The 27560-nt window shown below is 38.7% G+C and overlaps 1 protein-coding gene across 1 annotated transcript in view; it reads left to right on the top strand.

Annotated features, from left to right (window-relative positions):
- The first annotated feature begins 1447 nt into the window (after positions 1-1447).
- Positions 1448-27560, top strand: part of Ell2 (elongation factor for RNA polymerase II 2) — a 69243-nt gene continuing 43130 nt past the window's right edge. Inside the window, exons 1-2 of the mRNA XM_042690724.1 lie at positions 1448-1730; positions 17600-17647. Coding sequence (XP_042546658.1) covers positions 1584-1730; positions 17600-17647 — 195 coding nt within the window. The 5' untranslated portion in view covers positions 1448-1583. The remainder of the gene's footprint in view (positions 1731-17599; positions 17648-27560) is intronic.

Below are 27560 nucleotides of genomic sequence, written 5' to 3' on the forward strand. Positions count from 1 at the left end.
AGAATGCTCGAGGAACTGAATCAAAAAGTGAGTGTACCTGTAAGGAATTTATTCAAGTGTGTGTAGGGAGTGTGTGGAATTGTAGAAAAAACAATCTTAGCACTGCTCCCATTTTAACAGAATGGGAAACACTGATTAAATTATCTAAAATTCCTGGGGAATTCCAACAAAACACTTAAGATTCGGTAATCTGAGGATAACAGTAAATGTCTCTATTTAAAAATTGTGTGTGTGTGTGTGTTTGAACGTGCTGCTGTATACTTTCACATTTTTTTAGTGACTTATTTTTATCTGGTGTTTCTGATTACCAGTTTATTCATCTTCTTGGGAAACTACCTACCTCTTCTATCCACCCACAGCCTGAAGAGGACTCTAGGCTCTTTCTTTAGGACATACCTACACACAGAGCATCAGCAGAGAATGGAAAGTATGCCAGGCCTCCGCATGCATGCGCTTCTGTCTCCTACACTTAGCCCCTACAACCCATCACAATTAGCCTTCAACCCTAGCTAAATTTTCCTGCAGCCTTGTCAAATAAGATGGGAGGTACTCACACTGAAGGAGAAAATTAGAGGTATCCATGTTTCTTTTTATTCAAGTCTAAGTCAGTTCTATTCTTCTAGGTCCTCTGAAAAGAGATTAGACCACAAGCAGAGTAGCCTCTCTATACCCCATAAAAAGGCATGATCCTGACTTCGTGGCTAGCTCCAGAGAAGCATACCTGGATCCTATGAGATCTCAACCAGACCTTGAAGTTCATGTCCCTAGTATACCAGCTCCACCACAGAAAAGACAGTGAAGCCCTCGAGATGGTTTTGCATTTATTCCACACGATTTAGCATAACTCCAAAAGACTAGGATCGATTCGCTAATTCAAAGTTTAAAGGAAAAATGATTAGGGAGTTCTAATAGCATCTGAAGTTGCTTTTGAAGAAGTCTCCGAGGACCCCACCCACCTATTGTGTTCTCCTCGGGTGCATACACCCTGCACAAGCTTCCATAGCTGTCAGGCCACTTCGTTGGTCCCTGGTCCTGCTCTCACATTTGGTGGGTAATCTTACGCGCATCCGGCTCCCACACAGATTGCCTACTCTTTCCTCCAAGGGGCGTGGCTCCGACTTCGATATGTACACCTGGCAATCTGGGTACTCGATTAGCAGGGGATTCCCAAATCTGTCTGGCCAAGCTCAGCAAGTGAGCCAAGACAACTAGACGTGACGTCAGAGGCGATTAACTCAGCACGTCACCCCGACGTCAGCCTCTCATCTGTCGGACGTCCCGTCCGGGGAGCCAAAACTCTGGCGACTTTGAGCCCCGCCCCCGAGGGAACTGGAAGGCGGCCAATGAGGGCGGCTCTGAGGGAAAAGAGACCAATGAGATGGACCCGGGGCGGGGCATGGGGCAGAGGGTGGGGCGGGTGGCGGCGGTGGCAGCCCGAAGTCTGGCTGCGCGCAGTCTATGACAGTACGTCAGCAGCGGGATGGCCGTAGCTGTGGCGGCGGCTGCAGGAGCCCGAGCAGCCGCGGCCGCAGTGGAGGCTAGAGCCGGAGCGGCGTCGGCGGTGGCACCCCGGGGAGTTTAAGATGGCGGCAGGGGGGGCGGCGGGCCTGCGGGAGGAGCAGCGCTACGGGCTGTCGTGCGGGCGGCTAGGGCAGGACAACATCACCGTCCTGCATGTGAAGCTCACCGAGACGGCGATCCGGGCGCTCGAGACTTACCAGAGCCACAAGGTGAGCGGGCGGGCCGGCCGGCCGGGCTCCGGGAGGCAGCGGGCACCCCCGCACCGTCTGGCTGAGCTTCCTCGCCCGGGCACCTGGCGCGGGGCCGGCCGAGCCTGGACTCGCCAGCGCTGCCGTCAGCGCCCGCGGCGGTGGGGCCGCGCCGAGCCGGGGCAGGGTCGCTGACGCCGCGGTCCGGGGCCGGCGGGGCGACGGGGGCGCAGGGACGCGGCTAGCGTGCGGGCGGCCCCTGGCGGCGGGGCCGAGGCAGCCTCCGCCCGGCCTGGGCTGCGCCACCTTTGCGGGACTTTCCGACGGCGCCCGCGGGTTTCCTGGCGAGCTCGGTCCCGGAGACCGAGAGAGGTGCCCGCGGATAGAAGTGGGCCGGCCCACGCTGCCCATGGCGGGGTCGGGGAGTGGGGCGCGCGCGGAGAACCAGTAAAGAACCCGGCGCACCCGTGCGCACCCTCTGTCCGCGCTTTCGGGGGGTAACTGTGGACCCTCGCAGACCGGAACCCCGGCTCTCTGCGTGAGGCTGGGCCGGGGGTGGGGGGTGTATGACACCAGCTAGTGCCCACTGGGGCTTGGGGGACACGGGGCGCTTTTCCCTGGGCCGGGTGCTCGCCCTGACCGGCACTCAGAGTGCGAGGTCGGGGAGCGGGGGGCGGGGAGGGGGGGACACCTTGCACTCCCCGGGACTCGGGAACACCGGCGCTGGGCGATTCGGACAAGCCCGTAGCCGAGGCAGACACACCGGCGCTGAGTCTCGCGGGCGCGCCGGAGGACTCTTACCCTAGTGCCGGAACCAGACATCGGGTTCGACTTCTCGGAAGCTCAGCCTACCCGAAAGACGCGCCGTGGCCGGGACGGACTCTGGAGTTTTTAGAAGTGGAACAAGCCTGAAAGCGGCGGGGTGGGGGGAGGGAGCGGTAGGGAGAGAAGTAGGGTGGCGTGGAGGGAGCTGACATTCGGGACACGGACTCCTGCCTCTGCCGCGTGTTCCGGAGAGAAAGCTGCGGCCATACACCTCTCTGGGATAGAGAGGAGCTCAGACACACAAACACTGAAATCAGAGTCCAAAGCCAGAAACGCTTTCACGTTGAAGAGGGGGTGGTGGAGGGGGGTAGTAGTAGGAGATAAGTACCAAGAAGAAACACACTTGACAGCCAGGGAAAGCCATTTATGCACACGTAGTAGGGAAGATGGAGGAGAAGGGTGGATACACTGCGGAGTGAAAAACAGGTTACCATATGGGGAACCAGTAACTACGTACTCTCAAGATGAGAGACGTAGTTAGAGGGAGGTGGACCATCCACAGAGCATCCTGACAAATAGCCTAGTCCATACCCAGGAACATGCTCCAACTGGTCTCATAAAACAGGCTCCGAGGGGCAGAAGGACACCAGACACAGGCTCCCATATTTATTCAGATAAAAGTGGAGGAAAAAAAAAAAACATCTGTTGAGCTCCCACTAGTGCCAGGCACTTAAAGTGCATACTGAGAAAACAGCCTGAAGCAAAAACTCCTCAGAGAGGTGTAAACCTGGGTCAGCGGAGGTTAAAGCATCATACACACACACACACACACACACACACAGGAGGCATCTTGAGAAGTGTATGCACTTGTGTGAGAGGCTATGTTCAGGAGATTCAGAGGTTAGCATACTGTTAGGAGGGCACTCAGAATTGGGTGGACACACTCGAACACATGTGTTTTGACCAAAGAAGCATATGGTACAAAACACTCACTAGCTTTGTGGAAGGCTAAAGGGGCAACAGGGAGAAAGAAGTGTTTATACAGGGAGAGAGATACCTAACTACACACAATGAACTGCCAGTGATAAAGGGCTTGAAATGTGGCTGAGAGATCCCTATATAGCCATCAGTACAGATGCAGAGGGAAACAAGAAAAACAAAACTGGGTGCCAGTTTCCACTCCCAGACAGGTGCACCTGCTGTGAGCACCAGTGAGTAGCCCTAGGCTCTTGTGGGGGAAGCCAGATACACAGGCAGAGGGACCAGAGCAGATAGTTGAGAGAAACTCAGCCCTGAAAGATGGAGAGATAAGCTTGGCTGTTCCAGGGAAAGGGTGTGGGGAAGAATGACAGTGGAGGAAAAGGTAGGTCAGGGGGACAGAAAAAGAAAAACAGAGTCCTGAAGACTGGAGGAGGAGGCCAGTCCGCAGACAAAGATGGACATTGGTGGACAGGAAAAGGCATCTCTGGGCACAGTAGGTCAGCTAGCCACCTTGGAAAATAACAGGGAAATGATCCAGGTGAACAGTGAGATTGCTACCAGTGAGGAATTGGTGGGGTGAAGTCACTTGGAGAAGGCAAATGATAGTTCTGAGAATGAGTAAAATGACAAGCGATGCCCTCAATATTCACTGGTATGTTTGACCTCTGAGGTACAAGGAGTTTTTCTTCCCTGTGTAACCTTAATTTCTTCCTCCTGTACCCTAGTGTTTTAAGATTTGGGATTAGGATCAGAATTCTTAAAGTTCTGATACTTATGTACCAATTTCTTCCAAGAAACAAGATCCAACATTTTCTTTCTCTTTCAAACCACCACATTAAGTTCTTGATTTAAAAGTTCTGAAATAGAGATAAATGGTTTAGTTTGCTATTAACTTCTATTGCCTATTAATATCATTAGTGTTTCCCTATCTGGACATGCAAATGAATGGATCTGGTCAATCTGTACAACAGGAGTAAAGGGAAAGGAAAAGACATTTTTCAAGTCCCTATACCTCTTAAGCGTGGAGCCTTAGGATTTCCTTTTCTCAAAAACAAAACAAACAAGAATAACAACAAAAAACCACTGGTTAGGTGGAAGAAGCAAGGGCACAGTAAGAGTGAGAGATTGAATAAGCTGACTTGGCCTTTGTAGTTGGACATTGCCTTGTTTTTCATTTAACCAGCTCCTGTCCTCAGCCGTTGCTGTCACTTGAGCAACAGAAATACCTCTTAAGGGGATTGGAAAAGCAAGCAGAAATAGGGATGAAAATATCAATCCCAGTCAAAAAAAAAAGTGGGAAGAGGTTGAAGAAATGAGGGATTGGGGGACAACTTTGTTACTTATTCTAAGATCCTCTGGTGTTTCGCCAATCTTCTCACAGTTGAGTCCCTGTGGCCTTTCCTCCTGGCTCAACCAGACCAAGACTTCCAGTGAGCACAGTGAGAGTGGTCTTTTTCATTGTCAGTAGTAGGGCTGCTGTTTGGGAATATATTGGTAGGTGTTGATAATTGGGTTTCTAATGGTTAACTTTGCTCTCTCTGGAGGAAAAAGAAAAAAAAAAACTTTTATTTCTCACATAAAACTCCCATGCTTGATGCTTGATGACCAATGGCTTCCAAGTGGCTTCACAATGCAAAGTGGATGACTAGTACTCTTTTTCTTCTAATGACATTCTAGGCTCAGAAATTTCAAAGTTAATTTGCCTAAATGAGGCATCAGAGAGGTGGGTTTTTTGGTTTTGTTTTTATGAAGTCCAGTTTGTCTTTTTATGTTTCATACTTTTTGTATTGAGTAAATTTTTATTAGAGGATAGAAATTTTACAAATGGGTTTCATTGTGTTACTTCCATATGTGCATACTATGTACTTTGAGCAAATTCACTCCCTCTATTGCTCCAGAGAATTTTTTCTCATTTTATCCACTTGATTTTCTCTTTTAATTTATCCACTTGAGCTAGGGCTTCACAGAAGTGAATTCAGAAACTTAAGCCTTCGCTATGGTTTAAGTATAAATTACTACGGTGTTCATGGAAGCAGAATCTTTGAAAATACTGAACTCTTGTTTTCCAAATCATAAGTTCCTCCAATGTTTCAGAAGATAAACATGACTTTTATTATTCAAGCTTTCTACTTTTCAGATCTTGGGATCCTCTCTAAGTAGGCAGGAGGACATTGTAAATCCTGGAATGGAAGTTATGGTTGGAGTAGCTATATCCTGAGTGATGTTTTCCTTTCATTTTGAATGGAAAACAGTTTCAGATCAATTCTATAAAATGTTAAATGGAAGGTTATTTTCATGACAATTACCTAGGACATTAAGTTTTCTAAAAATGTTCATGATTTTGAACAAGAGGATAAGTTAATAAATAAAATCACAAATTACAGCCATATAGTCCATCTAAATTGATGTGATCTGCATATGTACTATATGTGTAAATGAACATGTATTACTATAGTTTTTTCTTCCATTAGATTTTATTTCATCTAAAATTATATTTAAAACTAAAATATATTTTATAATATAGTTAGGCTTTCTTTTGACATTTAAGTAATATATTTGTATATAAAAATCTTGTTGAAGTGTTGTTTTTATATTTTCCATTGCTGCATAGGTAACCAACCTATGTAGGTGTTTGAGCCTGTGGCTCATGCTTTTTATCCAAGCTACTCAGGAGGCTAAGATCTAGAAAGTAGGCATTTGAGCCAGCCCAGGGAGAAGAATTTGAGACTCCAACACCAAACTAACCAGCAAAAAGTTTAGCTGGTAAGTGAGTCAAGTGATAGAGTGCCAGCTCAAATGGTAGAGTATTGAAATCAAACTCTAGTACTGGCAAAAAAAATAAAATAAAATTCAAAGGTGGTGGCTCAGATACTTACAGAACTTACCCAACTCTTCTGTAAAACATCTCGCATGGTTGTGTTTGGTTGCTGAGGCTAGTCATTCTCTAGGAATCTTTGAAGATCAGAAAGCAGATGTCTTTATGCAGGATTCTCTTAACACATTCTCCTGTCATTTCTCTTGAAATAAATTTTCTTCCCTTAATTAGTGTTACTTGGGAAAATGTTACTGTTTTTAAAATTGTACACAATTTTTCATTTAATTCTTCATGAAGAACTCAATCTCTGTATTAAAAAGACTATTATTTTGATACAAAGCATAAGGTATTATTTTATCTACTGAATATATGTTACTTGGTTTTTAAGCCCTACTTCTCAAGTCATGGGGCAGATGTTTCCCTACCTTAGCTTTTCTATCTACCAGGTGAATTCCTTAGCATTTGCTTCACTATGGTTTAAGGCACAGAAAAGATTCTTCCTGTTTTTCCTTTTCTTTTCTTGCTCACAAATAATTGTGTCTATATATGCCTTCAATAACCTGTCTTATAAATACAGAAGACTATGTTCTCCTTTACCTACCACTTTAGTATCAGACTAGCTAGCATAGCATTTCCATCATTGTCAGACATGTTTATTAAGTAAAGCCATGAGGTTTGCTAAATCAGATTCCATTTGTCTACTTCAAAAATGTAGCCATATATAATTTAAATAGGTTAACCTTTCTAACTTTTAGCTTGGAACCATCGTTAATTAGCCCAGTTGTGGGACTTGAACTCTGGGCCTAGGCTCTGTCCCTGAGCTCTTGAGCTCAACCCTAGCACTCTACCATTTGAGCCACAGCTCACTTCTCATTTTCTGGTTGTTAATTGGAGATATGAATCTCAGGGACTTGCCTGGGCTGGCTTTGAACCACGATCCTCAGATCTCAGCCTCCTGCACAGCTAGGCTTACAGGTGTGAGTCACCACGCCCAGTGGTAACATGCTTTTTGTCAAGGAAAATCAAGTGCTCTAACCTGCAGTATTTGAAAAGTTTATTCAGAGGCTCAGTTAGTTGCTCCAAGCCATGGAGGGTGCTTATCCCTAAGAAAAGTAGTAGCCAGATTGCCTTGAAAGATAGACAGGGAACCTTGGCACCAAAATTGGGAGGAGAAAGAAAGAACATATGTGAAGGATTGGATCATGTTCAAGAAAAGAATTTAAAAGGAAAGGAGTATAGAATTCTTGGAATGATTTCATGGAAGCTTACCAAGGACAATCACCAGATTCAGCCTTTCCATTTGCTCCATTTACACTTATAAAGAATTACAAAAGCTGTGCTCCTAGGCTTGTTAGGTAATTGGTGATAAAACAAGGAGAAAGAGGAAAATGACAATCTAAGCTGAGTCAATGCTGGGTCCCTCAATAATATGCAGTGACCTTATTCTTTGCCACAAAGAGGTTCAGAAACTGGCACCAGAATTTATCCAGTTTTATAAGACATTCCAAATTGAAGTGAGCTAAGTTTTACAATAAAGCAGCATGTAATATAACCCATATTAACCCTTCTGCATACCACAACTCCATTCGACATTTCTTATGACTTAGGCAAAAATCTAGAAAAGCAGGCCTCAAACAAAATACCATAAATTAATTACTATGTTTCCACAGCCAAATTAATTCTGAAAGACATGGTAAGAATCAGGTCAGGTTTGCCAGAGAGAAGTGCTTTCTGTGTTTGTTTTATACCCCTACTCCTCCCGCCCCCCCCACCACCACACATACACACATTAACTTCTTTACTTCACTTTCTCCTTTTCTTCCTTATTTCCTAAATCTTTACCAGTCGATAATTTCTGTTGTAGTATCAAGGCTCTTGAAAATCCTATAAAACCTTTAGTTTAAGGATTTCTACTAAAGCTTTGCCAACAAAGGTAAAAAAATCCTACCATTTTCATTGTTGGCAACTTAAGATATAATAGAATTTTACTCAGCTATAAGCTACTTAAAGATTCGTGAATCAAATAAGCAACTTGAATTGACCTCTGTCTATAGTCAAAGCATTTGGCTAGTTAATAGTAACTAGACAAAGGACATGAGCTGCTTTTCTTATTGAAGAATCTTATGTTACTCATCTAGAGAACATCCTTGGATTTTTAATAGGAAAGGCAGAAGCAATTGAAAGAGTGAGTTTATAGGTGGGGGAAATAAAGATAAGTATCACTTTGGAAAACATTTGTTTATTGTTTAGTAATCAAGAGACTGAAGTTTGATTATATATTTTGTACCTAGAAGTATATTTTGGAGTCAAAGACAGATATATGGAACAGGATTGTATTGTTTGTATGCTATTTCCATATCATGGAAATTTTGGATATTTTTAAAATTGAAATTCAAAAAATTTTAGTTTGGACAGGATTTTTTAAGTTAAAAAGCTTCTGTAGATTGCATTTAAGGCCAACATAGAGCATAGATTATATAAAAATCTAACTTTCACATGACATTCAGCTCCATGGTGTCCATCCCTAGTGATTGTGGAAACTTAAAGTAACTCTATATAATGTAAGCTCATTTAATTCCTTGGATTTTAGTGCTCTCTATATGCTAATAACTTTTCATTTCAGAGTTTCCTTTTGAAATAACCTAATTCCTAAAGGCTTGACAGGATCATGTTTTTAATTCTTCTACTGGCCTCCATTTTTGTTTTGATGGGAGTTTTTTGTTTTTTTTTCTTTTTCTTTCTCTGCTTTTTCTTTTATTTTTATTTTGGGTACGGGAAGTAGAATCTAAACATTTCAACTACTCTTGAACTGAACCTTCAGCCCCCAAGTTTTTGATTTCCTAATTTCTTTTTTGAGAGTACCTTATGAAAAACAAAGCAATCAATCAGGAATGCCTGAAGTACAGTTTTCTTCCTCCTTGGTGGTGACCTTGACTTAGGATTTTTCTAGCCAATTGTGAACTTATGCTAGAGGGAAAATAGGCTCACACTTTCTTGTAAGATTTACCCGAGAAATGGATGTAAATATGCTTATCTGGAATCTAAGTGTTAGCATATTTTAAGATAACAGTTTTATTGCTTGTGGTTCCTTTCTTAGAAACCACTATGCCTCAAAGAAACGGAAAATGCTTGCATGTAGTGAAAACTCTATTGAGTTATTTAAATTTTTTTTCTTTTAATAAAAGATCTCAGAGATACGAACCAGAGTTAGAACTATGGAATATACAGTTGGCCATTTAGCAAAAATATTTATTCATCTTCTGAAATGTGCCAGACATGAATGAGACATTAGAGATCTAAAGGTGAATAAGTCATGGATGGTCCTTGCTATCAATAAAGTGATGGTTTACACCTGTAATACAAGCTACTCAGGAGGCTGAGGTCTGTGAGACTACATCTCTCAAATAACCAGCAAAATGACAGGCTGAAGGTGTGACTTAAGTGGTAGAGTGTCTTCCCTGAGCAAGAAAGCCCTGTTAGAGCAAGTGGCCTTGATTTCAAGTTTTGGTACTGGCACCAAACAAAATGAAACAACAATGCTGGATGGGGGGTGAGGGGGAGGAAGGTAAGGAAAGTAGAAGTAGATAAACATGAAAAAAAAGGTAAAAATAAATAATAATGAACTCTGCTCAGGGGAAACATCTAGAAAGAAAAAGATTATATTTGAGGATAAGTAATATCTGTACTTGCCATCCTTCACCAGACCTGTTTTCATAGTAATTATAAAATCCTTGATAGTACACCTGAACAGGTGCTGTTCCTAATCATCTCTTCTTACCTTACCAGACTTAGTGAGAGTTTAATAAAATGAGCATTTCATCATGCTGATTACTAGATCCTACTAGAAATATCTTCCTGACTTTCCTTCTATCCCTCTTTGCTCTGACATATGCTGCTTAGCTATTTTATGCTTAACTAGCCACTGAATATTGATTATCCCAGATCCCTTGTCTTTATTTCTTTACTCTCTAATACCTACTTGTATGGATTTAAATGCCATGTATATACTATATGACTTGAAAATATTTACCTCAGATAAAACCTTTTCAATTCTGAGCACATATTTCCAATGTATCCTGCCTTCATTGAAGTTTAATTGGCATCTTAAACTTATATCCAAACAAAACATGATTCTACTCTTAAGCTCACACTACCTGAGTGTTCTCCAGCTTAGTGACAGCACAGTCTCATTGTGAAGAATTGACTAGTAACCCTGATTTATCTGTTTTCTTGATTTATCCTATCCATCAGCAAGTCATGTCAATTTTAAAAGACAGAAACTAACCCCAGAGATTACCACTCTTCCAGTCCCAATCACCATCTGCTCTCTTCAGGATCACTGCCCAGGACACCCACTTGGCTTTCAAGTCCCCATCCCCACCCCCATAGTTCATCCCCCAGTGCCAGAGTGATTTTTAAACCACAGTATGATCATGAAATTTCCAAGTATGTAGTTCCTTAATGGCTTCCTCTATAACATGAGTTAGATGCTACAATTTATCAAGTTGTAATTTTAAAACATATTCACTCTCTTTGAATCCAATTTTATTTTAGTATTTTTCTCGGTACATTGGCTCCAGAAATCATGATCCCTGGGAATAAAGCTTCATTTGCCTCCACAAGTCAAATTTGACATTAAGCTTATTATATAATTGTAAGACCCACATTAACCTCTCAGAGAAAAAAATGAGATATTATGTTTCAATTGTGATGAGATATGTTTTCAGATGTCGTTGGTCTAAAGGTGAGGTGACAATAGCTTTTTGGCTGTTTTATCAGCTTATATTTTTTTGCCTTGTATATTCATTTAACAGTTGTTTGAAATCTTAAGATTTAAAATAACAATAATTATCTTTTTAAGTTTGGCCTGCATCAGTTAGCTGCCGTTTTTTTTTTAAGCATTATCATTCAAAATAAGAATCATGACTGGGTGCCCATACTAATGCCTGCAATCCTAACTAGTAAGGGTATTGAAATCTAGATCTCAATTTCAGGCCAACCAGGGCATAAAAAATTCTCTAGACTCCATCTCCAAAATAACTGGCAAAAACAGGACTGGAGGCATGGCTCAAGTGATAGAATGCTAGCCTCTCAAGTGCAAGGCCCTGAATTCAAACCTTAGTAACCACCAAAATGTTAAAAAAAAAAAAAAAAAAGCAAGCAAGCAAGCAAGAAAGAAACATTAAAAGAAATATTAGGGTTTTGTGCTTTAAAAAATTAACTTTTTTCTGTGCTGTAATAACAAGAAAACATAGAAAAAAACATGAATTCTTTGTGTTCTCTCAAATCTGAGGTAACAGTTTTTTCTATATCTAAGGTTGAATTGACTCACAAGGAAGGCAAAATACTAGATTGGTTTTGTAAACCTTGATGACTTTTTTTAGCTTTTAAAAGAAGATTGGAGGCAAAGTGTGTTTTGCATTACCTTCAAATTTCACATTGTGTATCATTCTAAGAAGGCCAGTAATCTGGCCTTCAACAAGAGCTGGGTATGTTTGATTTTTTTTCAGATCAACACTGATTTCCTATGCTGCTTTAGCTCCAAATTTCTTTCTTTAAACTTTCTACCAATTAGATGTATCAGGTAATATTACAAAAAATAAAATGATTATTTAAAAATCATAACCACAAGTTCTTAAATAGTATTATGTCTCTTCTAGGAAAGAAAAATGGCATATTTTGTAGCAGTTGTAACTCAGCAAAAGTTATATCTATTGGTTATTTGCACAAGTAAAATGTTACTTGCATAGTGAAAATGATGCTCCAATTGCCTCAAGCCATGGTACAAAACCAAAGAAGTGACTTGCTATTATTTTGTAATTCTTTAGTTTTCATATTTCTCAAAGGCAGGAAAAAAGCTAGTTACATAAAATTGTGGATAGACATGAACTTTTAAACAAGAGCATAGTTCATAAAATGCCAATGGGTTTGAGTCCCAGGTCACTTCTTAGCTGTGTAGCCTGAGGTAATTCATAGGACTTACTTGAGAAAAAGGAGCAACAATGTATTAATACCTACCCCACAAAGGTGTTGGTGGGAATTCCTGGAGGTGGTGGTAAAAATGGTTATAGTATATTTTCAGCACCCAATAAATATTAACTGATTAACAGCAATTGTTTCTCAAAACAAATCTCACCTAAAGCAGACACCTAAACTGTCACCATTTATGGAAAGGACTTGTTTGTTTACTTGTGGCAAAGTTTCAAGTTATGTTTGACTTGGTATATTTTTTGCAAATTCTCTATCATACAATGCAATTTAAGTAGAAGGATTAATGAATGCAACTTATATAGAAGGATATAGGTAGCAAAACTGCGGTCCCAGACCAGCTTGAAGAACGACAACCTAAAAATAAACTAAAGCAGAAAAGGCTCTTAAACTAGTGGCTCAAATAGTAGAGCTCCTACTTTGGAAAGTGCTAAGGCTCTGAGTTCAAACTCCAGTAACCACAAAAAGAAAAAGAAAAAGAAATCTCCTTCCTTTTCTTAACACTAATAGAGGGTTAGTTCAAGTACTAAAAGCAGAGATACTACTAAGAGTTTAACAGAATCTTTTGACTGAAAAGTATCACCTTTATTGCTTTTGAAGTCTTTGTCAAAGGAGTTTCCCTAGCTATTTCCAATCTGCCCTTAACTGGATGCAGATACCAGATTACTACTTAATTTATGCCTCATTCTGTTCAGTTAAACCCTAAAGTTACTTAATTTTTCAAAAAGCTACTTGTTGCAAATGTTTAAAACTAAAAAGCAAAAGGTTCAAGGTCTACCCAGACTCACTTCCAATGAGAATGTTCTTACAAAGATAAGAATTATTTAAGAACATATCATATCATATTTGGTCACATAATTAACTTGTAAAAATGACTTGCTTTTTCAAGTATATTTTAAAGTAAACATTGAGTCTAGGTCTCTGCTTTAAGCAAGAATGTTTTTTACTTTTAGAATTTACTCCTTATAGCTGCCCTCCTGTTGGAGAAGTCAGATGCGTGAGTAGTTAAGAGTTCTGTTGGAGCAGTTTGCTTTGCTTTAAAAGACAGTGGGAAGGAACCACTGTGGGCAATGGGATACATTGAAGTGGTTGGTATCTGAGAGAGATTGTGCTAGCCATTTGAATGCTTTGGATATTCTTGAAAGAAAACAGGTATTAACCTGGATGCCAGGTCAAGGGGCCTTCAAAGGAGACTAAGAGCTTAATTTGAGGGAATCTGGGGCAGACTGACTGGAGCTGATGACTGGTAGTCCTAGAGCTTTTATACCATTTTTTTCTTTGGTGCTTGATATTCAACTGTCAGTGTATCTTATTGTTCTTTTCAGAATGTCTGCTGGTCCACCATCTCTTGTTGGCTTCTGACTCACTCATGCTAATTTAGGCCTTTCATTAACTCCAGTATTTTCAAACTTCATCTAGGGCAGTTTTCAAGCTACTTTCCCTGCCCCAATCCATCTCCATCAAATTTATATGTAGCAGAAAGAACTCCTTTAACACACACTTTAGGAGTTGTTCACATTAAACACAAGACATCCAGATCATCAGTGAGTAAGAAGAGTAATTTCACAGAGTGATAAGCATTTGGTGCAAAATCCTAATCATCCTATTTATTCTATCACAGAAAAACTAAAACTAAAGAATTTGGGGGATACAGAAGATCTTAGGCAGGAATCTTGGGGTACAGTTCCTTTCTACTAGGTTATGTCTCAGTGTGAAAGAATTCTATACACACACAGGCCTGCCCTCTGCCCACACAGTGCCCATCTTTGCCTTCCTTGCGTGTTCCTCAAGGGGCTGTCTCTCCCTGGAGCCTGTTTCCCGAATTCTGCTACTCAAGATTCATCTTTCTGACAATCCCTTTGACTTGCCTAGTATTTATCCTTAATCATACTCTCTTTTCCCCTTTGAGAATTCATCCTGCATTTTCTGATAGTACTTAGCCTAGTGCTTAATCATTCTCAACTTTTCCCTAACTAATTTGTGAACTCTGTTTGAGGGATTAGACCCTCACACTCTCATATCTCCCACTTCTCATATGTGTGGAGCACAAGGTAGTACCAAAAACTAGCAAGGCAAACTAGGAAGACTCAGTCCAGGATTCTGAGCAAAGCTTAATTATTAATGGAATACCAGGACTAGGGAAGGATGATGGGTATGCTACAAAATTTCTAAGGCTTGTTCTGGATTTGGAATTCTATAATTATAATAATATGTAATTGAATGTGGTGGGAAGAGAAACTGTAAATTAACCAAGATTGTGTGCCTGGAAAACCAAGAAGATAGAAATGCCATTACCAGAGAAGTAGGAAAGAGGTGCCAATTTAGTTGGAAAGATTGCAAATGGGGGAGTTGTTTAGTATTTGCCAGTCAAAGAAAGAGGGTGGTGTGTGTGTGTGTGTGTGTGTGTGTGTGTGTGTGTGTGTGTGTGTGTGTGTGTCTGTCTGTCTGTCTGTCTGTCTGTCTCTGTCTCTGTCTCTGTCTCTGTCTCTGTCTGTTTGTGCCCCGCTCGCACATGCGCACGCATACACACGCATTTGTGCACACATACACCATTCCTGGGTTTGAACTCAGGGCTTAGGCGCTGTCCCTGACCTTTTTGGTTCAAGGCTAGCACTCTACCACATGAGCCACAGCTTCATTTCCAGCTTTTTGCTGGACTCACAGTTTCATGCCTGGGCTGACTTTAAACTAAGATCCTCAGGTCTCAGATGCCTGAGTGGCTAGGATTACAGGCAGGAACCACTATAGCTTGGCTTTCATTGCGAGTTTTTAATGCCAGGTGTCCTGTAAATCATAGCAAATAGCAAGCTGAGAGATGCAAATTGAGGAATGAAGAGATTCTGTCATCGAACAAGTAGGATTACTGGCTTTTCCCCTCAAGGCTAATGCTCTATCACTTTAGCCACAGCAATTCAGTTTTTTGGTAGTTAATTGCAGATGAGTCTCATGGACTTTCCTGCTCTGGTCTTGAGTAACTAGGATTACAGGCATAAGTCATTGGGCCCTGTTTTTTTTTTTTTTCTTTTGAAATGAAACCTGTGATCAAAAAGCTAGGAGGACTGACTGGTATATCTAAGTACAAGGAAGAGCTAGTGTACAGTGTAATTGAGAAAAAGAAAAGTATGCATTTATTTGACACAGAAGAGTTGATGAACTTGAGTGGAGAATTTTAAGTTCTAAAGGTGAGCTGAAGGTAGCATGTAAGTAGTAAGGAGACAGAGAAAAGGGTAATCAGCCTCTAAGGAGTCCTTCACTATTATAATTTGAAGGGTAGTTGAGGAGGCAGGACTGGATGGAAACATTGTGGAGGGTGGAGATACAACCACCTATTTCTACTCAAAGACAGTTCCCCAAGCTCCTATAGGCATTCATTTCCTCAGGAACAGCAAGTTTGAGGTCAGGTTTCCTCTTAAAGAAAAGAGACATTTTATACTTTCATAAAACTTACGAATTGGAACGAGTCGCTTCTAAAATTCCAACTTTAAAAATTAGAGCCTACATTTTTCTTTCTTTCCTTTTTGTTTCTTTTCTTTTCTTTTCTTTTTTTAAGGTCCAAGACCAGGCCTTAAACTTAGTACCTGCTGCCTTTGCTCATTGGCTAGGGTTCCACCAAATAAGCCATGCCTCCATCTCCTTCCTTTCCTTTCTTAAAAACCCTTTCTTTTCTTTCTTCAAAGCCCACTTCTACCACAACCAAGAAATTAATTTGTCATATGGGGGGTACTTCAATTTTGTTGATAAACTTAAGGTTAAATTATTTCTTTATGGTGATGGAGCAATAACAGTATTCATTATAATGTTTTCCAAAACATTATCTAGTTTTACAAATAATAATACTACTTAATTTTATAATCAGGCTATCTCTTTTAAAGAAGTACTATCCTTTACTTCCTCTCCCCTCTTTTGTTTATTATAATCCTGATTAGGAAACTTTGCCAGTGTTTGTGCTTGACTGAACTCAAGCACTGGCTCAACCTTTTGGATCATGGTTAGAATTCTACCAATTGAGCCATTTCTCCACTTCCAAATTTTGCTAGTTAATTGGAGATAAGAGTCTGCCCTGGCTGGCTTCCAACTAGGATCCTTAGATCTCAGCTTCCTGAGTAACTAGGATTCTAGGGGTATGAGGTACTGTAAGCTGGTAGTGAATTTTTAACCTGCATAGAAGTTTTGGGAAGTAATTGGAAGTTTGTAGTTGATATGATGAGGTATGGATGAGAACAGAAGTGCTGTTTTCTTTCTTTGTTCTTTTATTGTGTTTTTCTTCTATGCCCATAGGAGGGCTTGAAGTGAGAGCTTTACGCACTCACTTGGCTTTTTTGCTCATTCCTGGCTCATTTGAACTATGCAACCAGCCCAGTATTTTTGCATGTTAAATGGAGATAAAGGTTGGGGATTTTCCTACCCAAACTGACTTCAAACTGTGATTCTCAGCCCTCAGCCTTCTGAGTAGTTAGGATTACAGGCATGAATCCCTAGCAATTGGCGCTGCTTGTATTTTTATACATGGATATTCTATTAAACACTACTCAACTCTACTTTGTTCACAAATTTATAATAGCAATTTAGAAAAGCATTATTGTTGCAAACTATGGTTGATACTCTCACCTGGTAAGAATTTCATGAGAACAATCGATAACCTTTTGATGCACAAGTAAAAACTGTTTTGTAGCAAGGTGTCTGTGGCTCCTGCCTGTAATCCTACCTGCTCAGGAGACTGAGATGTGGAGGATCAAGATTCAAGCCTACTCCAAGCAGAAAAATCTGTGAGACTCTCTATCCAAAATAGCTGGCAAAAAGCAGTGGTGCTGGCATGGCTCAAGTGGTAGATTCCCAAACAAGCAAGTAAGCCAGGCAAGTGTGAGGCCCTCAGTTCAAATTCCAACATTGCTAAAAAAAAAAAATAAATGAATGAATCAAAAAGTGAAATAAAAAGCTACAATTGACTCAAGTATTTTTAAATTTTATATTTCTATTTCTAGCATCCTGTTGGATTTTTCGAAGTTCTTCCACATAACTCTTCCCTTTTCTAACCCCTATTAAATGTAAGACCTCCTTAATATAAAATTGAATGAGTACACTAATGTTTTGTTTTGCTAATCTTGTCCATTTCAAAAGCATAGCTAGCTACACTGCAAATAAATATCTTTTAGTTGTATGATTCAGAGAAATGTAAACAGTTCACCAAGGCTTCTTCACTTAATGACTTACAAAAGTGCTCATTATAAAAGGATATTTTTAAAAATATGGCAGTGAGTAAATGCATAGAGTTAAAGTTTATTTATTTTTATTTCTATGACACAGTAACCAAGATTTACCTCTCTTGTGTTTCTTTTAACAGAATTTAATTCCTTTTCGACCTTCCATTCAGTTCCAAGGACTCCAAGGGGTAAGTACTTTTGCTGGCTTAGCAAAAAATAAATCTAATATTACTCTTATATGCTATAAAACTGACCATCCAAATACAATCAGTCACTCATATGAACTTTGTGACTTAATGACAATTTCTGACATCTTTGATTATGTTTGATCTTCCTAATTTATTTAAAAATAATTCAGATAATTATTTTTGAGATTTTTTTTCTAGATCATATATTGTTTAAACATCAATTTTTTTGTATATGTTATATTTACCACAACTAAACATCCATAAAATTACTAATGCTATGCAAGTTAGAATTATGATTGCTGTTACTATTAATAAGATTTTGCTGCCTTGTACACTTAGTTTCATAATTGTACATGCTAGAAAGCAAGATATATAAATAGAAATTAAGCTTTTCTGGTATACAGAATACACAAAGTTCCCTATGTCTATTTTATTGCTACATTGAAATGTGTAACATGCTTGAGGCTATAGCTCAGAGAAAAGAGTACATGCACAAGGAAAAAAAGCAAAACAAAACTAAGTGTAATATATAATAACTTGTAATAAAATGGGTGTTTGAATTTGTGTTTTCAATAGATGGACAATTTTATATTAGTGTGATATTATAAGTTATTACCTTTAATATTTAATATTAATAAAACAATAGGGCTGGGAAGGTGGCCCAGTGGTAGCGTGCTCGCCTCACATGAGGCCCTGGGTTCAATTCCTCAGCACCACATAAGCAGAAAAAGCCGAAGTGGCACTGTGGTTCTAGTGGCAGAGCACTAGCCTTGAGCTGAAGAGCTGAGGGACAGTGCCCAGGCCCAGAGTTCAGACCCCAGGACCAACAACAACAACAACAACAAATCAAACAATAGACTTTTGTTTCTTCCTTAAATTAATATGCATGTCTGTTCATACATGCTAAATATAGAGTGTAGATCTGAAATATCTGTTAGCAGATTTTAGGTTATAGAGGAAAGGCAAGCCAAAAAAGAAGTTTATATTCTTTATTATTGAAAACCTATGAATTTGTGTATCACAAATGCAAACAGGTCAATGTTAACAAATGCAATCTATCTAAACTTTATAACTAAAATATTTCAACAGATGCATTAATTGTATCATTTAATGTGGATTAGGATATAGTACTTGCAAATCATTTGTGTAATGCTAAGTTAAAGGAGATATTTGTGTGGATGTCAGAGCTTCGCTTCTATAGGACAGCTTACAATGAAGTCCTTTTTCCCCCTCAGTAACTGAGTGTTCATGAATGGATTCTAATTGGAACAATTCTTCCAATTCCTTCCAATTGTTCTACTTGGAACAATTCAGTTCTTCTTAATTTTGTCAGATAGCTTCTTAGGTAGCTTTTAGTGCACAATGGTCACATATTTGAAGGTTTAGTTTATTATTTATTTAAGGCTTCAGGAGTTTTCCTGAAAGATGTAGAAGGTATAGGTCTGTGTGTGTGTGTGTGTGTGTGTGTGTGTGTGCAAGCTCACACACCTGCACACATGCTACTACTGGGACTTGGGCTCAGGTCTGGAAACCTCACTTGTCTTTTTCACTCATGGTTGGCACTCTTCTATTTGAGCCACCACTACACTTCCAGCTTTTTGCTAGTTAATTGGGGATTAGAGCCAGAGTGATTTCCAGCAGGAACCTCAGATCCTCACCTTCTAGGTAGGATGGATGATAGGCCTGAACAGCCAGTGCACAGCTTCCTACAAATTTTAATGACCCAGCAATATTTGAAGAGATGTTCCAGGCCAAAGTCCAGAGGGGTCAGTCAAGGGGTATCAGATGGTAGAGCAAGATCTAGAGAAGTTGAACTGTGTTTCTCTCACTAGACGTTGTAGGGCCACATTTTTTTGTTTGGGAACTGCTGCCTCCCTTCAAGCTAATATAGGACCTTTTCTTAGGAATCACCACAACTAAGACTGAAAGACTAAATAATAGAGAACTGATACCGGGGCTTCCAAACACTCAATTCTGACACTTGCAGCCTTTACACTCAAGGAAGAGGCATGGTTTTTCTCAAACATACTCATTACTGCAAGGCCTAGGTAAGATTGAAAGCAAGCAGTTTATATTTCAGATCTTGGGCCTTCTTTTCCAAATTTTCCACTTAGCTTTCTCCACAGCTTTCCTTTCCCCCTGTATAAAGCTCCCCTGGATGATCTTTGTATCACTCTTCTTCCTACTCTAACCTTTCTCTGAATATGGTTTGCTGATAAAATATAATTTAGTTATAAATGACTGCTAGATTTAACTCAGCGCATCTTTCAGTTTTAGCAGATAAGCTTTATAGTCCAAATGAATACAAGGGGACCGGATTTAGTACCATAGATAAGCAATGGAGGTATTGCAGTCTGAAAGATATAGGATGCTTGGCTCTACCTTGCTTATTAGGGTCTGTTTCTTCAAACCCCCACTCCTTTTATTATTCTAACTGGGAACAAAATATATGGACTCAGCATTGTTTCAGAGCCTGCAGCTGCATTCCATTTGCCCTTCCCCCTTTCTCTTTGCAGAGCTCTCCCCAGCCCTTTGGGACTTAGTAAAAACAAAGAGTCATTACAGGGGAAAGAGTGGGTTGGCACAACCCACAGGGAATACGCAGAGCCTTAAATGTGAGGGTCTTCTATACAGGGCTCCTCTGTTTCTCTCAAGAGTTGTGATAAGTTAACATTGCCTTTGCTGATTGCTTTCAAAACCCCAAAGAAATATGCTTATGTATTCCTATGTGGAAAATACTCAAGGCTTTACATTGGAAGGTTTAAATTTAGATTTTACACAAAAGATGTTTCCTTAGTGAGAAATTTTATTTGTAGCTTTATATTAAACAGAATTGAAAATTATATACCTTAAGACTATCATGACAGTGTCATAATCAGTCATATTTGAAGCATCTGTAACAGTATTAAAAATGCCCTTTCAAAGTCATCATGTTAAAAAGTGTCTTGTTAAAATTATCCCTGATGAGACTTATGCTAAATACTGCATGGTTATGCTGTTCCTTGTTACTAATTATAGGATGCTTTTCTTAAGTAATGTCTTTAGAAGATCAGAATTTAGGTCTTGGCAGGTTAGCTTACAAGCATATTTACTTTTCTGCTTGAACATATTTTCCTAGGTTAGAGTTAACCTCTAAGTATAGACTAAAATATTAAAATATAGCAGCATATTGTTAAAGGGTAAAAATTCTAAGACTCATTGATATGAATTTTTATCTTCATAATTGGGCAACAGCTTTTGAGGCAGAAAAAACAATCTGATCTTTAGAGTTCATTCCATCCCTATTTTTTAATCGAAGAGGACACTGGAAAATGGATAGTAATTGAAGTTTTATTTCTGTATTCAGAAAGACAAAATGTCTATAAGAACAGTGGATTCTGATGACTAAACTCATGGATGTTAGGAGGTTGAACATACCATCAAAAATGTCTTGTTCATTCTGAAGGTTGTGGGTCAACCAGTTCTCTGGACAATTCCAATCCATACCTAGGACACTTGAGGTTTATAAAGATTATAAGTATCTGCAGATAAGCATATTTGAACAGAAAAAAATAGCTGGAAATATTGACATGGGCAACTTCACTGAGTTGTTAAAGATGCAACATTCAGAGGAATGATTTGCCATAACGCACCCAATTTTTATAAGCTACAAGCAAGCTTTATAAAAGTCAGGATAGTTCTGACTCTATTTTAACTATATGGTAAAACTGTTGTTGGATGTAGTGGTACCTGCGTGCAATCTCAGCACCTGAGAATCTCAGATTTGAAAATTATGAGTTCTGAAGCCAGCCTATACTACATAGCAAGAACCTTTGTCAAAGAGAAAAGGGGGGAAGGAAGGAAGGAAGGAAGGAAGAGAGGAAGGAAGGAAGAGAGGAAGGAAGGAAGAGAGGAAGGAAGAGAGGAAGGATAGAAGGAAGGAAGAGAGGGAGGGAGGGAGGAGAGGAGAGGAGAGGAGAAGAAGGAGAAAGAATTTATTTTACTCCTCATTTTTATACCTTTATTATTATCTTTAAGTAGTTATAGAAAGCATATTTAATGCCACAAATCAGGAAAGTGAGGGAGAAAGACATTGATCAAGATGTATTATACTTATAATTTTTATTATATATTTTATTTATTTATTATTGTGCCAGTCCTGGGGTTAAACTTGGGGCCTGGACATTATCTCTGACCTTTTTGCACTCTCCCACTTGAGCCACAGTTCTACTTTGTCTTCTTTGGTAGTTAATTGGAGATATGTATACCAACTTTCCTGCTCAGGCTATCTTGAAACCACGATTCTCAGATTTCAGACTCATAAAGTAGCTAGGATAGCTAGCTAAAATTTTTGGTTTTAAGAAGAGAGTTGAAAATAGAAAACATTTCTGTATGTCCTTTGCATTTTCTACACTGAGTGTGTAACCCTGAGTCATACTCACTTTTCCAATAATGAACCAGGAATCGCTGGCTGAACAAGTTCTAAATGTACGCCTTCCAAAAAGTACAGTGACCTTCTGAAGATTAAACTGGCATTTAACTGCCAACCCTAAAGCCGAATGGTTCTATAAACTTCTACATTAGAGTCATTAGAACAGGCAAGATTTTGTTCTCTTAAAAAATTTAAAATAAAAAAATTAAACTCCAAATTCATAGGGCAACATTCAGAAATACTTTACTAATTATTTGTTATACTTTATAGAGATTGAGGAGAAGACTGGGTCTGAAAAACTAAATTATACAGTATTTTGAAATTAGTAGGCAATTTCAGCCTGCCTTGAAAATGCTTCTCCAGACTGCTCTTCCCTACCCCACTTAGTACCTAGGAAAGCAAAGATAACTATCAGCTTGAAACAAGCAGCAAAGACAAAAATAAATTCACAACACTGCCATTCCATCTTAGATAGTAGGTTTTCCCTCTTAACTCCTTTTCCCTGCCATTTTTGGTTTGGCTAGCCTACTGGTTTTGCCAACAGTTGTGTTTAGTTAGTCTGCTCAGAAGCTTGCTGACTAACAGCTACCTTTATTTTCTTGCCTCTAATTATAATTAACACTGGAAGGATGTTAAAATTATATTCTTTTGTTATGGTAGTTCTGTTTTAATTTTTAATTTGTTTTTTTCATTTCTAAAATATATAGTGGTATACTCATGAAGATAACATTTATTTTAATATTTACATTGAATTACTACACGTTTATTGACTAAGAGGTTAATAGAGTAGAAAATTTATTTTCAAAGATATTTAGCTATAATATACACACTTGTTTAAATGCACATTTTAGCCAAGGGTATGTGCAAGCTGGCTCTAGAAATTCATCACAAACTAATCATAATTCAAAGCTATTGTAAATTAACCAGCTTCTTTATTTGTTTCTAATCCACCCTCCCTCCTTCTTTCCCTCTCTTCTCTCTCTCTTTCTCTCTGTCTCTCTCTCTCTCTCCTTCCTTCCCTCCCTCACTCACACTCTCACCTGGATAAGGGCTCCTAAATAAGCAGAAGTAGTGACTAAATTGACCATCCATATATGTGTATAGATAGCATATATTATATATGTGCATGTGTATATATATATATATATAAATACACACACACACACACACACACACACACACACACACACATATAGCATGAACAGATACCACCACTGGCACCAGCAATACAAAGAGGACCTAGGCCAGAAGATAGGAGGGACTTTGACTAGATTTCTGGGGACACAATCATTTGAAACTGCTTGCTGACCACAGCTTTCCATAGATTCCAGCAAGGGCTACCTCAAGACAAATCTCCAAATATAAGCACTCACTGAAGTGCTCACCTTTCATTAAACTGCATCACTTTGGAAAGCATTGATACTAGTATTCTACCTGAAATCTGAAGATACCACAGATACCATGAATTACTTTGCAGTGTTGATTACTGTTGCATTCAATAAACATTCCAGCACCAGAAGCAAAATATAACCTTAAGACAAAAGCTAATATAATGTTAAAATTCTAGCTCTTACTCCCAAATGGCATTATCCAACAGGCATTATGTCTGCCGTCAGCTGGTACCCATAGCTCATGCCTATAATCCTAGCTACTCAGGAGGTTGAAATCTGAGGATCATAGTTCATAGCCAGCTTGAGCAAGAAAGCCCATGAGACTCTTATCTCTACTTAATCACAGAAAAAGCCAGAAGAGGCACTGTAGTTCAAGTGGTAAAGTACCAGCCTTGAGTAAAAAGGAGTTCAGGGACAGTGCCTAGGCCCAGAGTTCAAGCCTTAGGACTTGCAAAAAAAAAAAAAAATCTGCCGTTGATGGCTTTTAAATTTTTGATCCTCACTAAAAACTAAAATTTAGGACATTGTATCATCTCTGTTACAAATAATGTCCCTTTAATAACAGGTTTTTGCAGCTTGAAAAAATAATTTTACTTGGGTTTTTAAGCTTGAAAAGTTATTTTACCTGTTATTGTTACTTGTTATTATTGAGCCATCCTTTACATGTGAACTATAAGCAAGTAATGAGATCTTTATGTGTAAGATATTATGTATAAGATGAACTTGTGAGAACTTTTTGAAACAAATTAAAATTTAAAGGAAGAAAAACCAGAGCAGAACAAAACAAGAAAAAAAAAACCTTAATAGTATATGTCTAAGCCCCAAATCTTATCTCAAACAACATGTAACACATTGAAGAATGCTGTGTGTCACTGATTCTAGAGTATGTGTTTTCTTTTTGACATGTTAGCTCTTTGAACTTACAATGCATGTCTTTACTAGTAGTACTTATTTTTATATTACAGTTTATCAGTATTTTATGTGATATAGTATACATAAAATCATAAATCTTGAAAGTACTACCATCTTAGATTGGTAAGCTGCAACAATACAGTGGAAGTATATAGAGTTCCTGTTAAGAGAAATAAAATATTAATATAAGAAAGTATTTCCTGAGCCCATTCTTGACTAACCTGACTATTATTAATAGCCCCATATATTGGCTAACTTAAAAAAATTACAGGAAAAGTATATTCTTACAATAGTTTACATGGTTTAAATTGAAAGGGGTAAACATATTTTTTAAAAAGTTATCAACTTTGTATTTAGGCCAAAAACACTTTTATAAGTTATGTGTTTAGCAAACAAGTTTAGAAGGAAAGAGTTTTATTAGCTTCAAACTTTAAAACTCACTAGATATGGTTTGAAACATGAATTTTTTTCTCAGGCTAGGAAATTTTAAATCCCTCTACTAAGTAAAGTCTTATAATTTATCCTATAAGTAATATAAAAAACAGACATCTGTTTTATCATTTTGCATATATGTTTCAAGTATTTTTCAGCAATTTCCATTAACATTTAAAAATATTATTTCTTAGACTCCCCATTTACTTCTCAGAATTCTCATTTGATCCTCATAACAACAGTGTGAAACATGCCTCCATTTTCTAGTGTATAAACCATAGCTTCAAAGTTGCATTGCTTGTTGAAGCTTACAAATTCTTACTTGTTGGAATAATATTACTTGATGAAGGAGCTTGCCTTAGTTCTAGATTTCTGTTCTCACCCCTGTGATAAATGGGCAGTGAGTATTTTAATTTATTCTAGTTTACAACAAACATTTGTTGAGCATGCCTTGACTAGCAAGGGGAAGAGTGATGGTCAGGAAGACCTCAGAGAAGAAATCATGTTTGACCTGAAGAATATTAAGGAGTTGGTTGGCAAGAAAAGAGGCAAATACTTTTGGGGCTTTAGTTGCAGCATAACAAAATAGCAAGTAAGTATGGCAAGTGACCCCATCTTCCAAAGCAGTTACCCTGAAGATCAATGTTTCTCATCTATAGGAATTCGTTATAGGTCTATTATGAAATCTGAAAATCTGGACCTCTTCCCATCCGTCAGTTTTCTTGTACTAGCTAGATTCACTAATATGAGACTATGAGAATACGCACATGTGCAGATACAAGCATGTCTTCTCTGGAGAAAGTTCATAGTTTTCATGAATTTCTTAGTAAGAATTTTTTTATTTTTTACTGATTCTGGAGTTTGAACTTAGGGCCTCAGCCCTGTCCCTGAGCCTCTTTGCGCTCAAGACCAGTGCTCTACCTCTTATGCCACAGTGCCATTTCTGGTTTTTTTCTGAGTAGTTTATTGTAGATAAAAGTCTCATAGACTTTTCTGCCGGGGCTGGCTTCAAACTATGATCCTCAACTGTCAGCCCTCTGAGTAGCTGGGATTATAGGCGTGAGCCACTGGCGCCCAGCCCTCTGGCATTTCTTATAGGGGAAAACTACTTCCAAAGATGAATCTCTCTCAATCAATTTTATAGACAATTGCATTAAGACAGCTGACTTTTTTGTCCTTTGCATATAAGGGTGTGGACATTTCCACAGCTTAAATAAAAATTGTGCACTTTATTTACCTGTACTTCGACAATGTGATCTGGGATTTTCTATTTTATTCTCTTTTATTAAAAAAGAATCATAGCCATAATCCAATGGACTAATGTCATTAACATCTAGTTGGTTACAATTTGTAGCTTAAAACACACTGCAGGAGATCATCATCCATTTAAAAATTTAGCCAGGCCATCATGTGGTCAAGATTTGCATTTTAACATGCTTCTCTGGTAGCTGCCTTGATTTATTATATATATATATATATATATATATATATATATGGAAAAGATGGAAAGGGAAGACTTAATTGGCTCTGGGTTGATTATTTGAGCATTCAGTTGGGTAGTGAGCCCATTATTCACTATTTGAATGATATTCAAGCAGGTTGAGAGAGGAGATATGCATGTTCATGATTGGGATGTGTGGTACTTGAGCTATTCAGGTAACACTCCAACTCCTGTTCCATGGAGATGGAACTGTCCAGGAGGCCTTAGCACTTAGAATGTGGAATCATACAATCAATTCTAGAGGAAATTTTCTACTGTTTAATTATGCCTGAAATCCAACAAGAAAATGGAAGAGATAGATTTACAATCTCTCTGGCATGAAGCTATATAGAATTTACTTTCAGCTGTGATGAATACTGACTTACACAAGAACACTTCATTTATGAATATTATTGCTTTTAATTACTGAGAAGCTCTGTTCCTTGATTTTGTCCACACTAAGAACAATGGCAGGTTAAGGGAGATGAGCTATGGTATGTTAAGTTAGTGGAAGAATAGTCAATGGTGAAAAGTAGTCACAATTATAACAGCAACATGATACTGAAAACTCCAAGTGGGAAGAGATCTCATATGATATGACATTGTTTAAGTATAAAATGACAGGCAGAATGAAACACCATATTGTGTATGTTTTATATGTGATAAATTTAGCGAAGAAAGAAGAAACAATAAACTTAAAAGTTAGAATACTGGTTTCCCCTGGTAAGGAAAGACAGATGAGAAAGGAGATGAACAGATAGGTAGAAAATCATTATTACTAGTTTAGTTCTTGAGTGACAAGATTACAGTTCATTATGTCATCAAACTTCATAACAAACTATATTTATTTGTAGGCTCAAATGTTAAGTGAATTAAAGCTTATTCTCAGTATCATTCATTTTAAATATAATTTTTCATGTTTATGGGTTAAATGAGGAAAACCAGAGTACATTTCAATAGTACTCCAAAGCCATGTTATATATATTCTCTAATTGTTCCCAAAAGATATTTTTTGAGATGTCGAGTTTAAAAATCCTGGATAAAACAGTAAAGCTTTAAAAAACAAACTGACGAGAAGAATAGAATGGTAGGTGTTGAGAGCATATCTATAGCTAGGCACCAGCCATGTATCTTTCTAGTCAATTACTTGATAGAATTGCTTTGTCATTTATCAGTGGAAAAAGAAAGGTTTCTCCCTGTCTCTAATCTTTCTCTCCAGTCGAGAGAAGGTACAGGCAGAGGTGCTATCAGCAAGGGTGTGGGAGGACAGGCCATCTTTATTTCTGA

Source organism: Dipodomys spectabilis, unplaced genomic scaffold, assembly GCF_019054845.1.
Source record: "Dipodomys spectabilis isolate Male_0828 unplaced genomic scaffold, ASM1905484v1 ptg000140l, whole genome shotgun sequence".
Lineage (NCBI taxonomy): Eukaryota > Metazoa > Chordata > Mammalia > Rodentia > Heteromyidae > Dipodomys > Dipodomys spectabilis.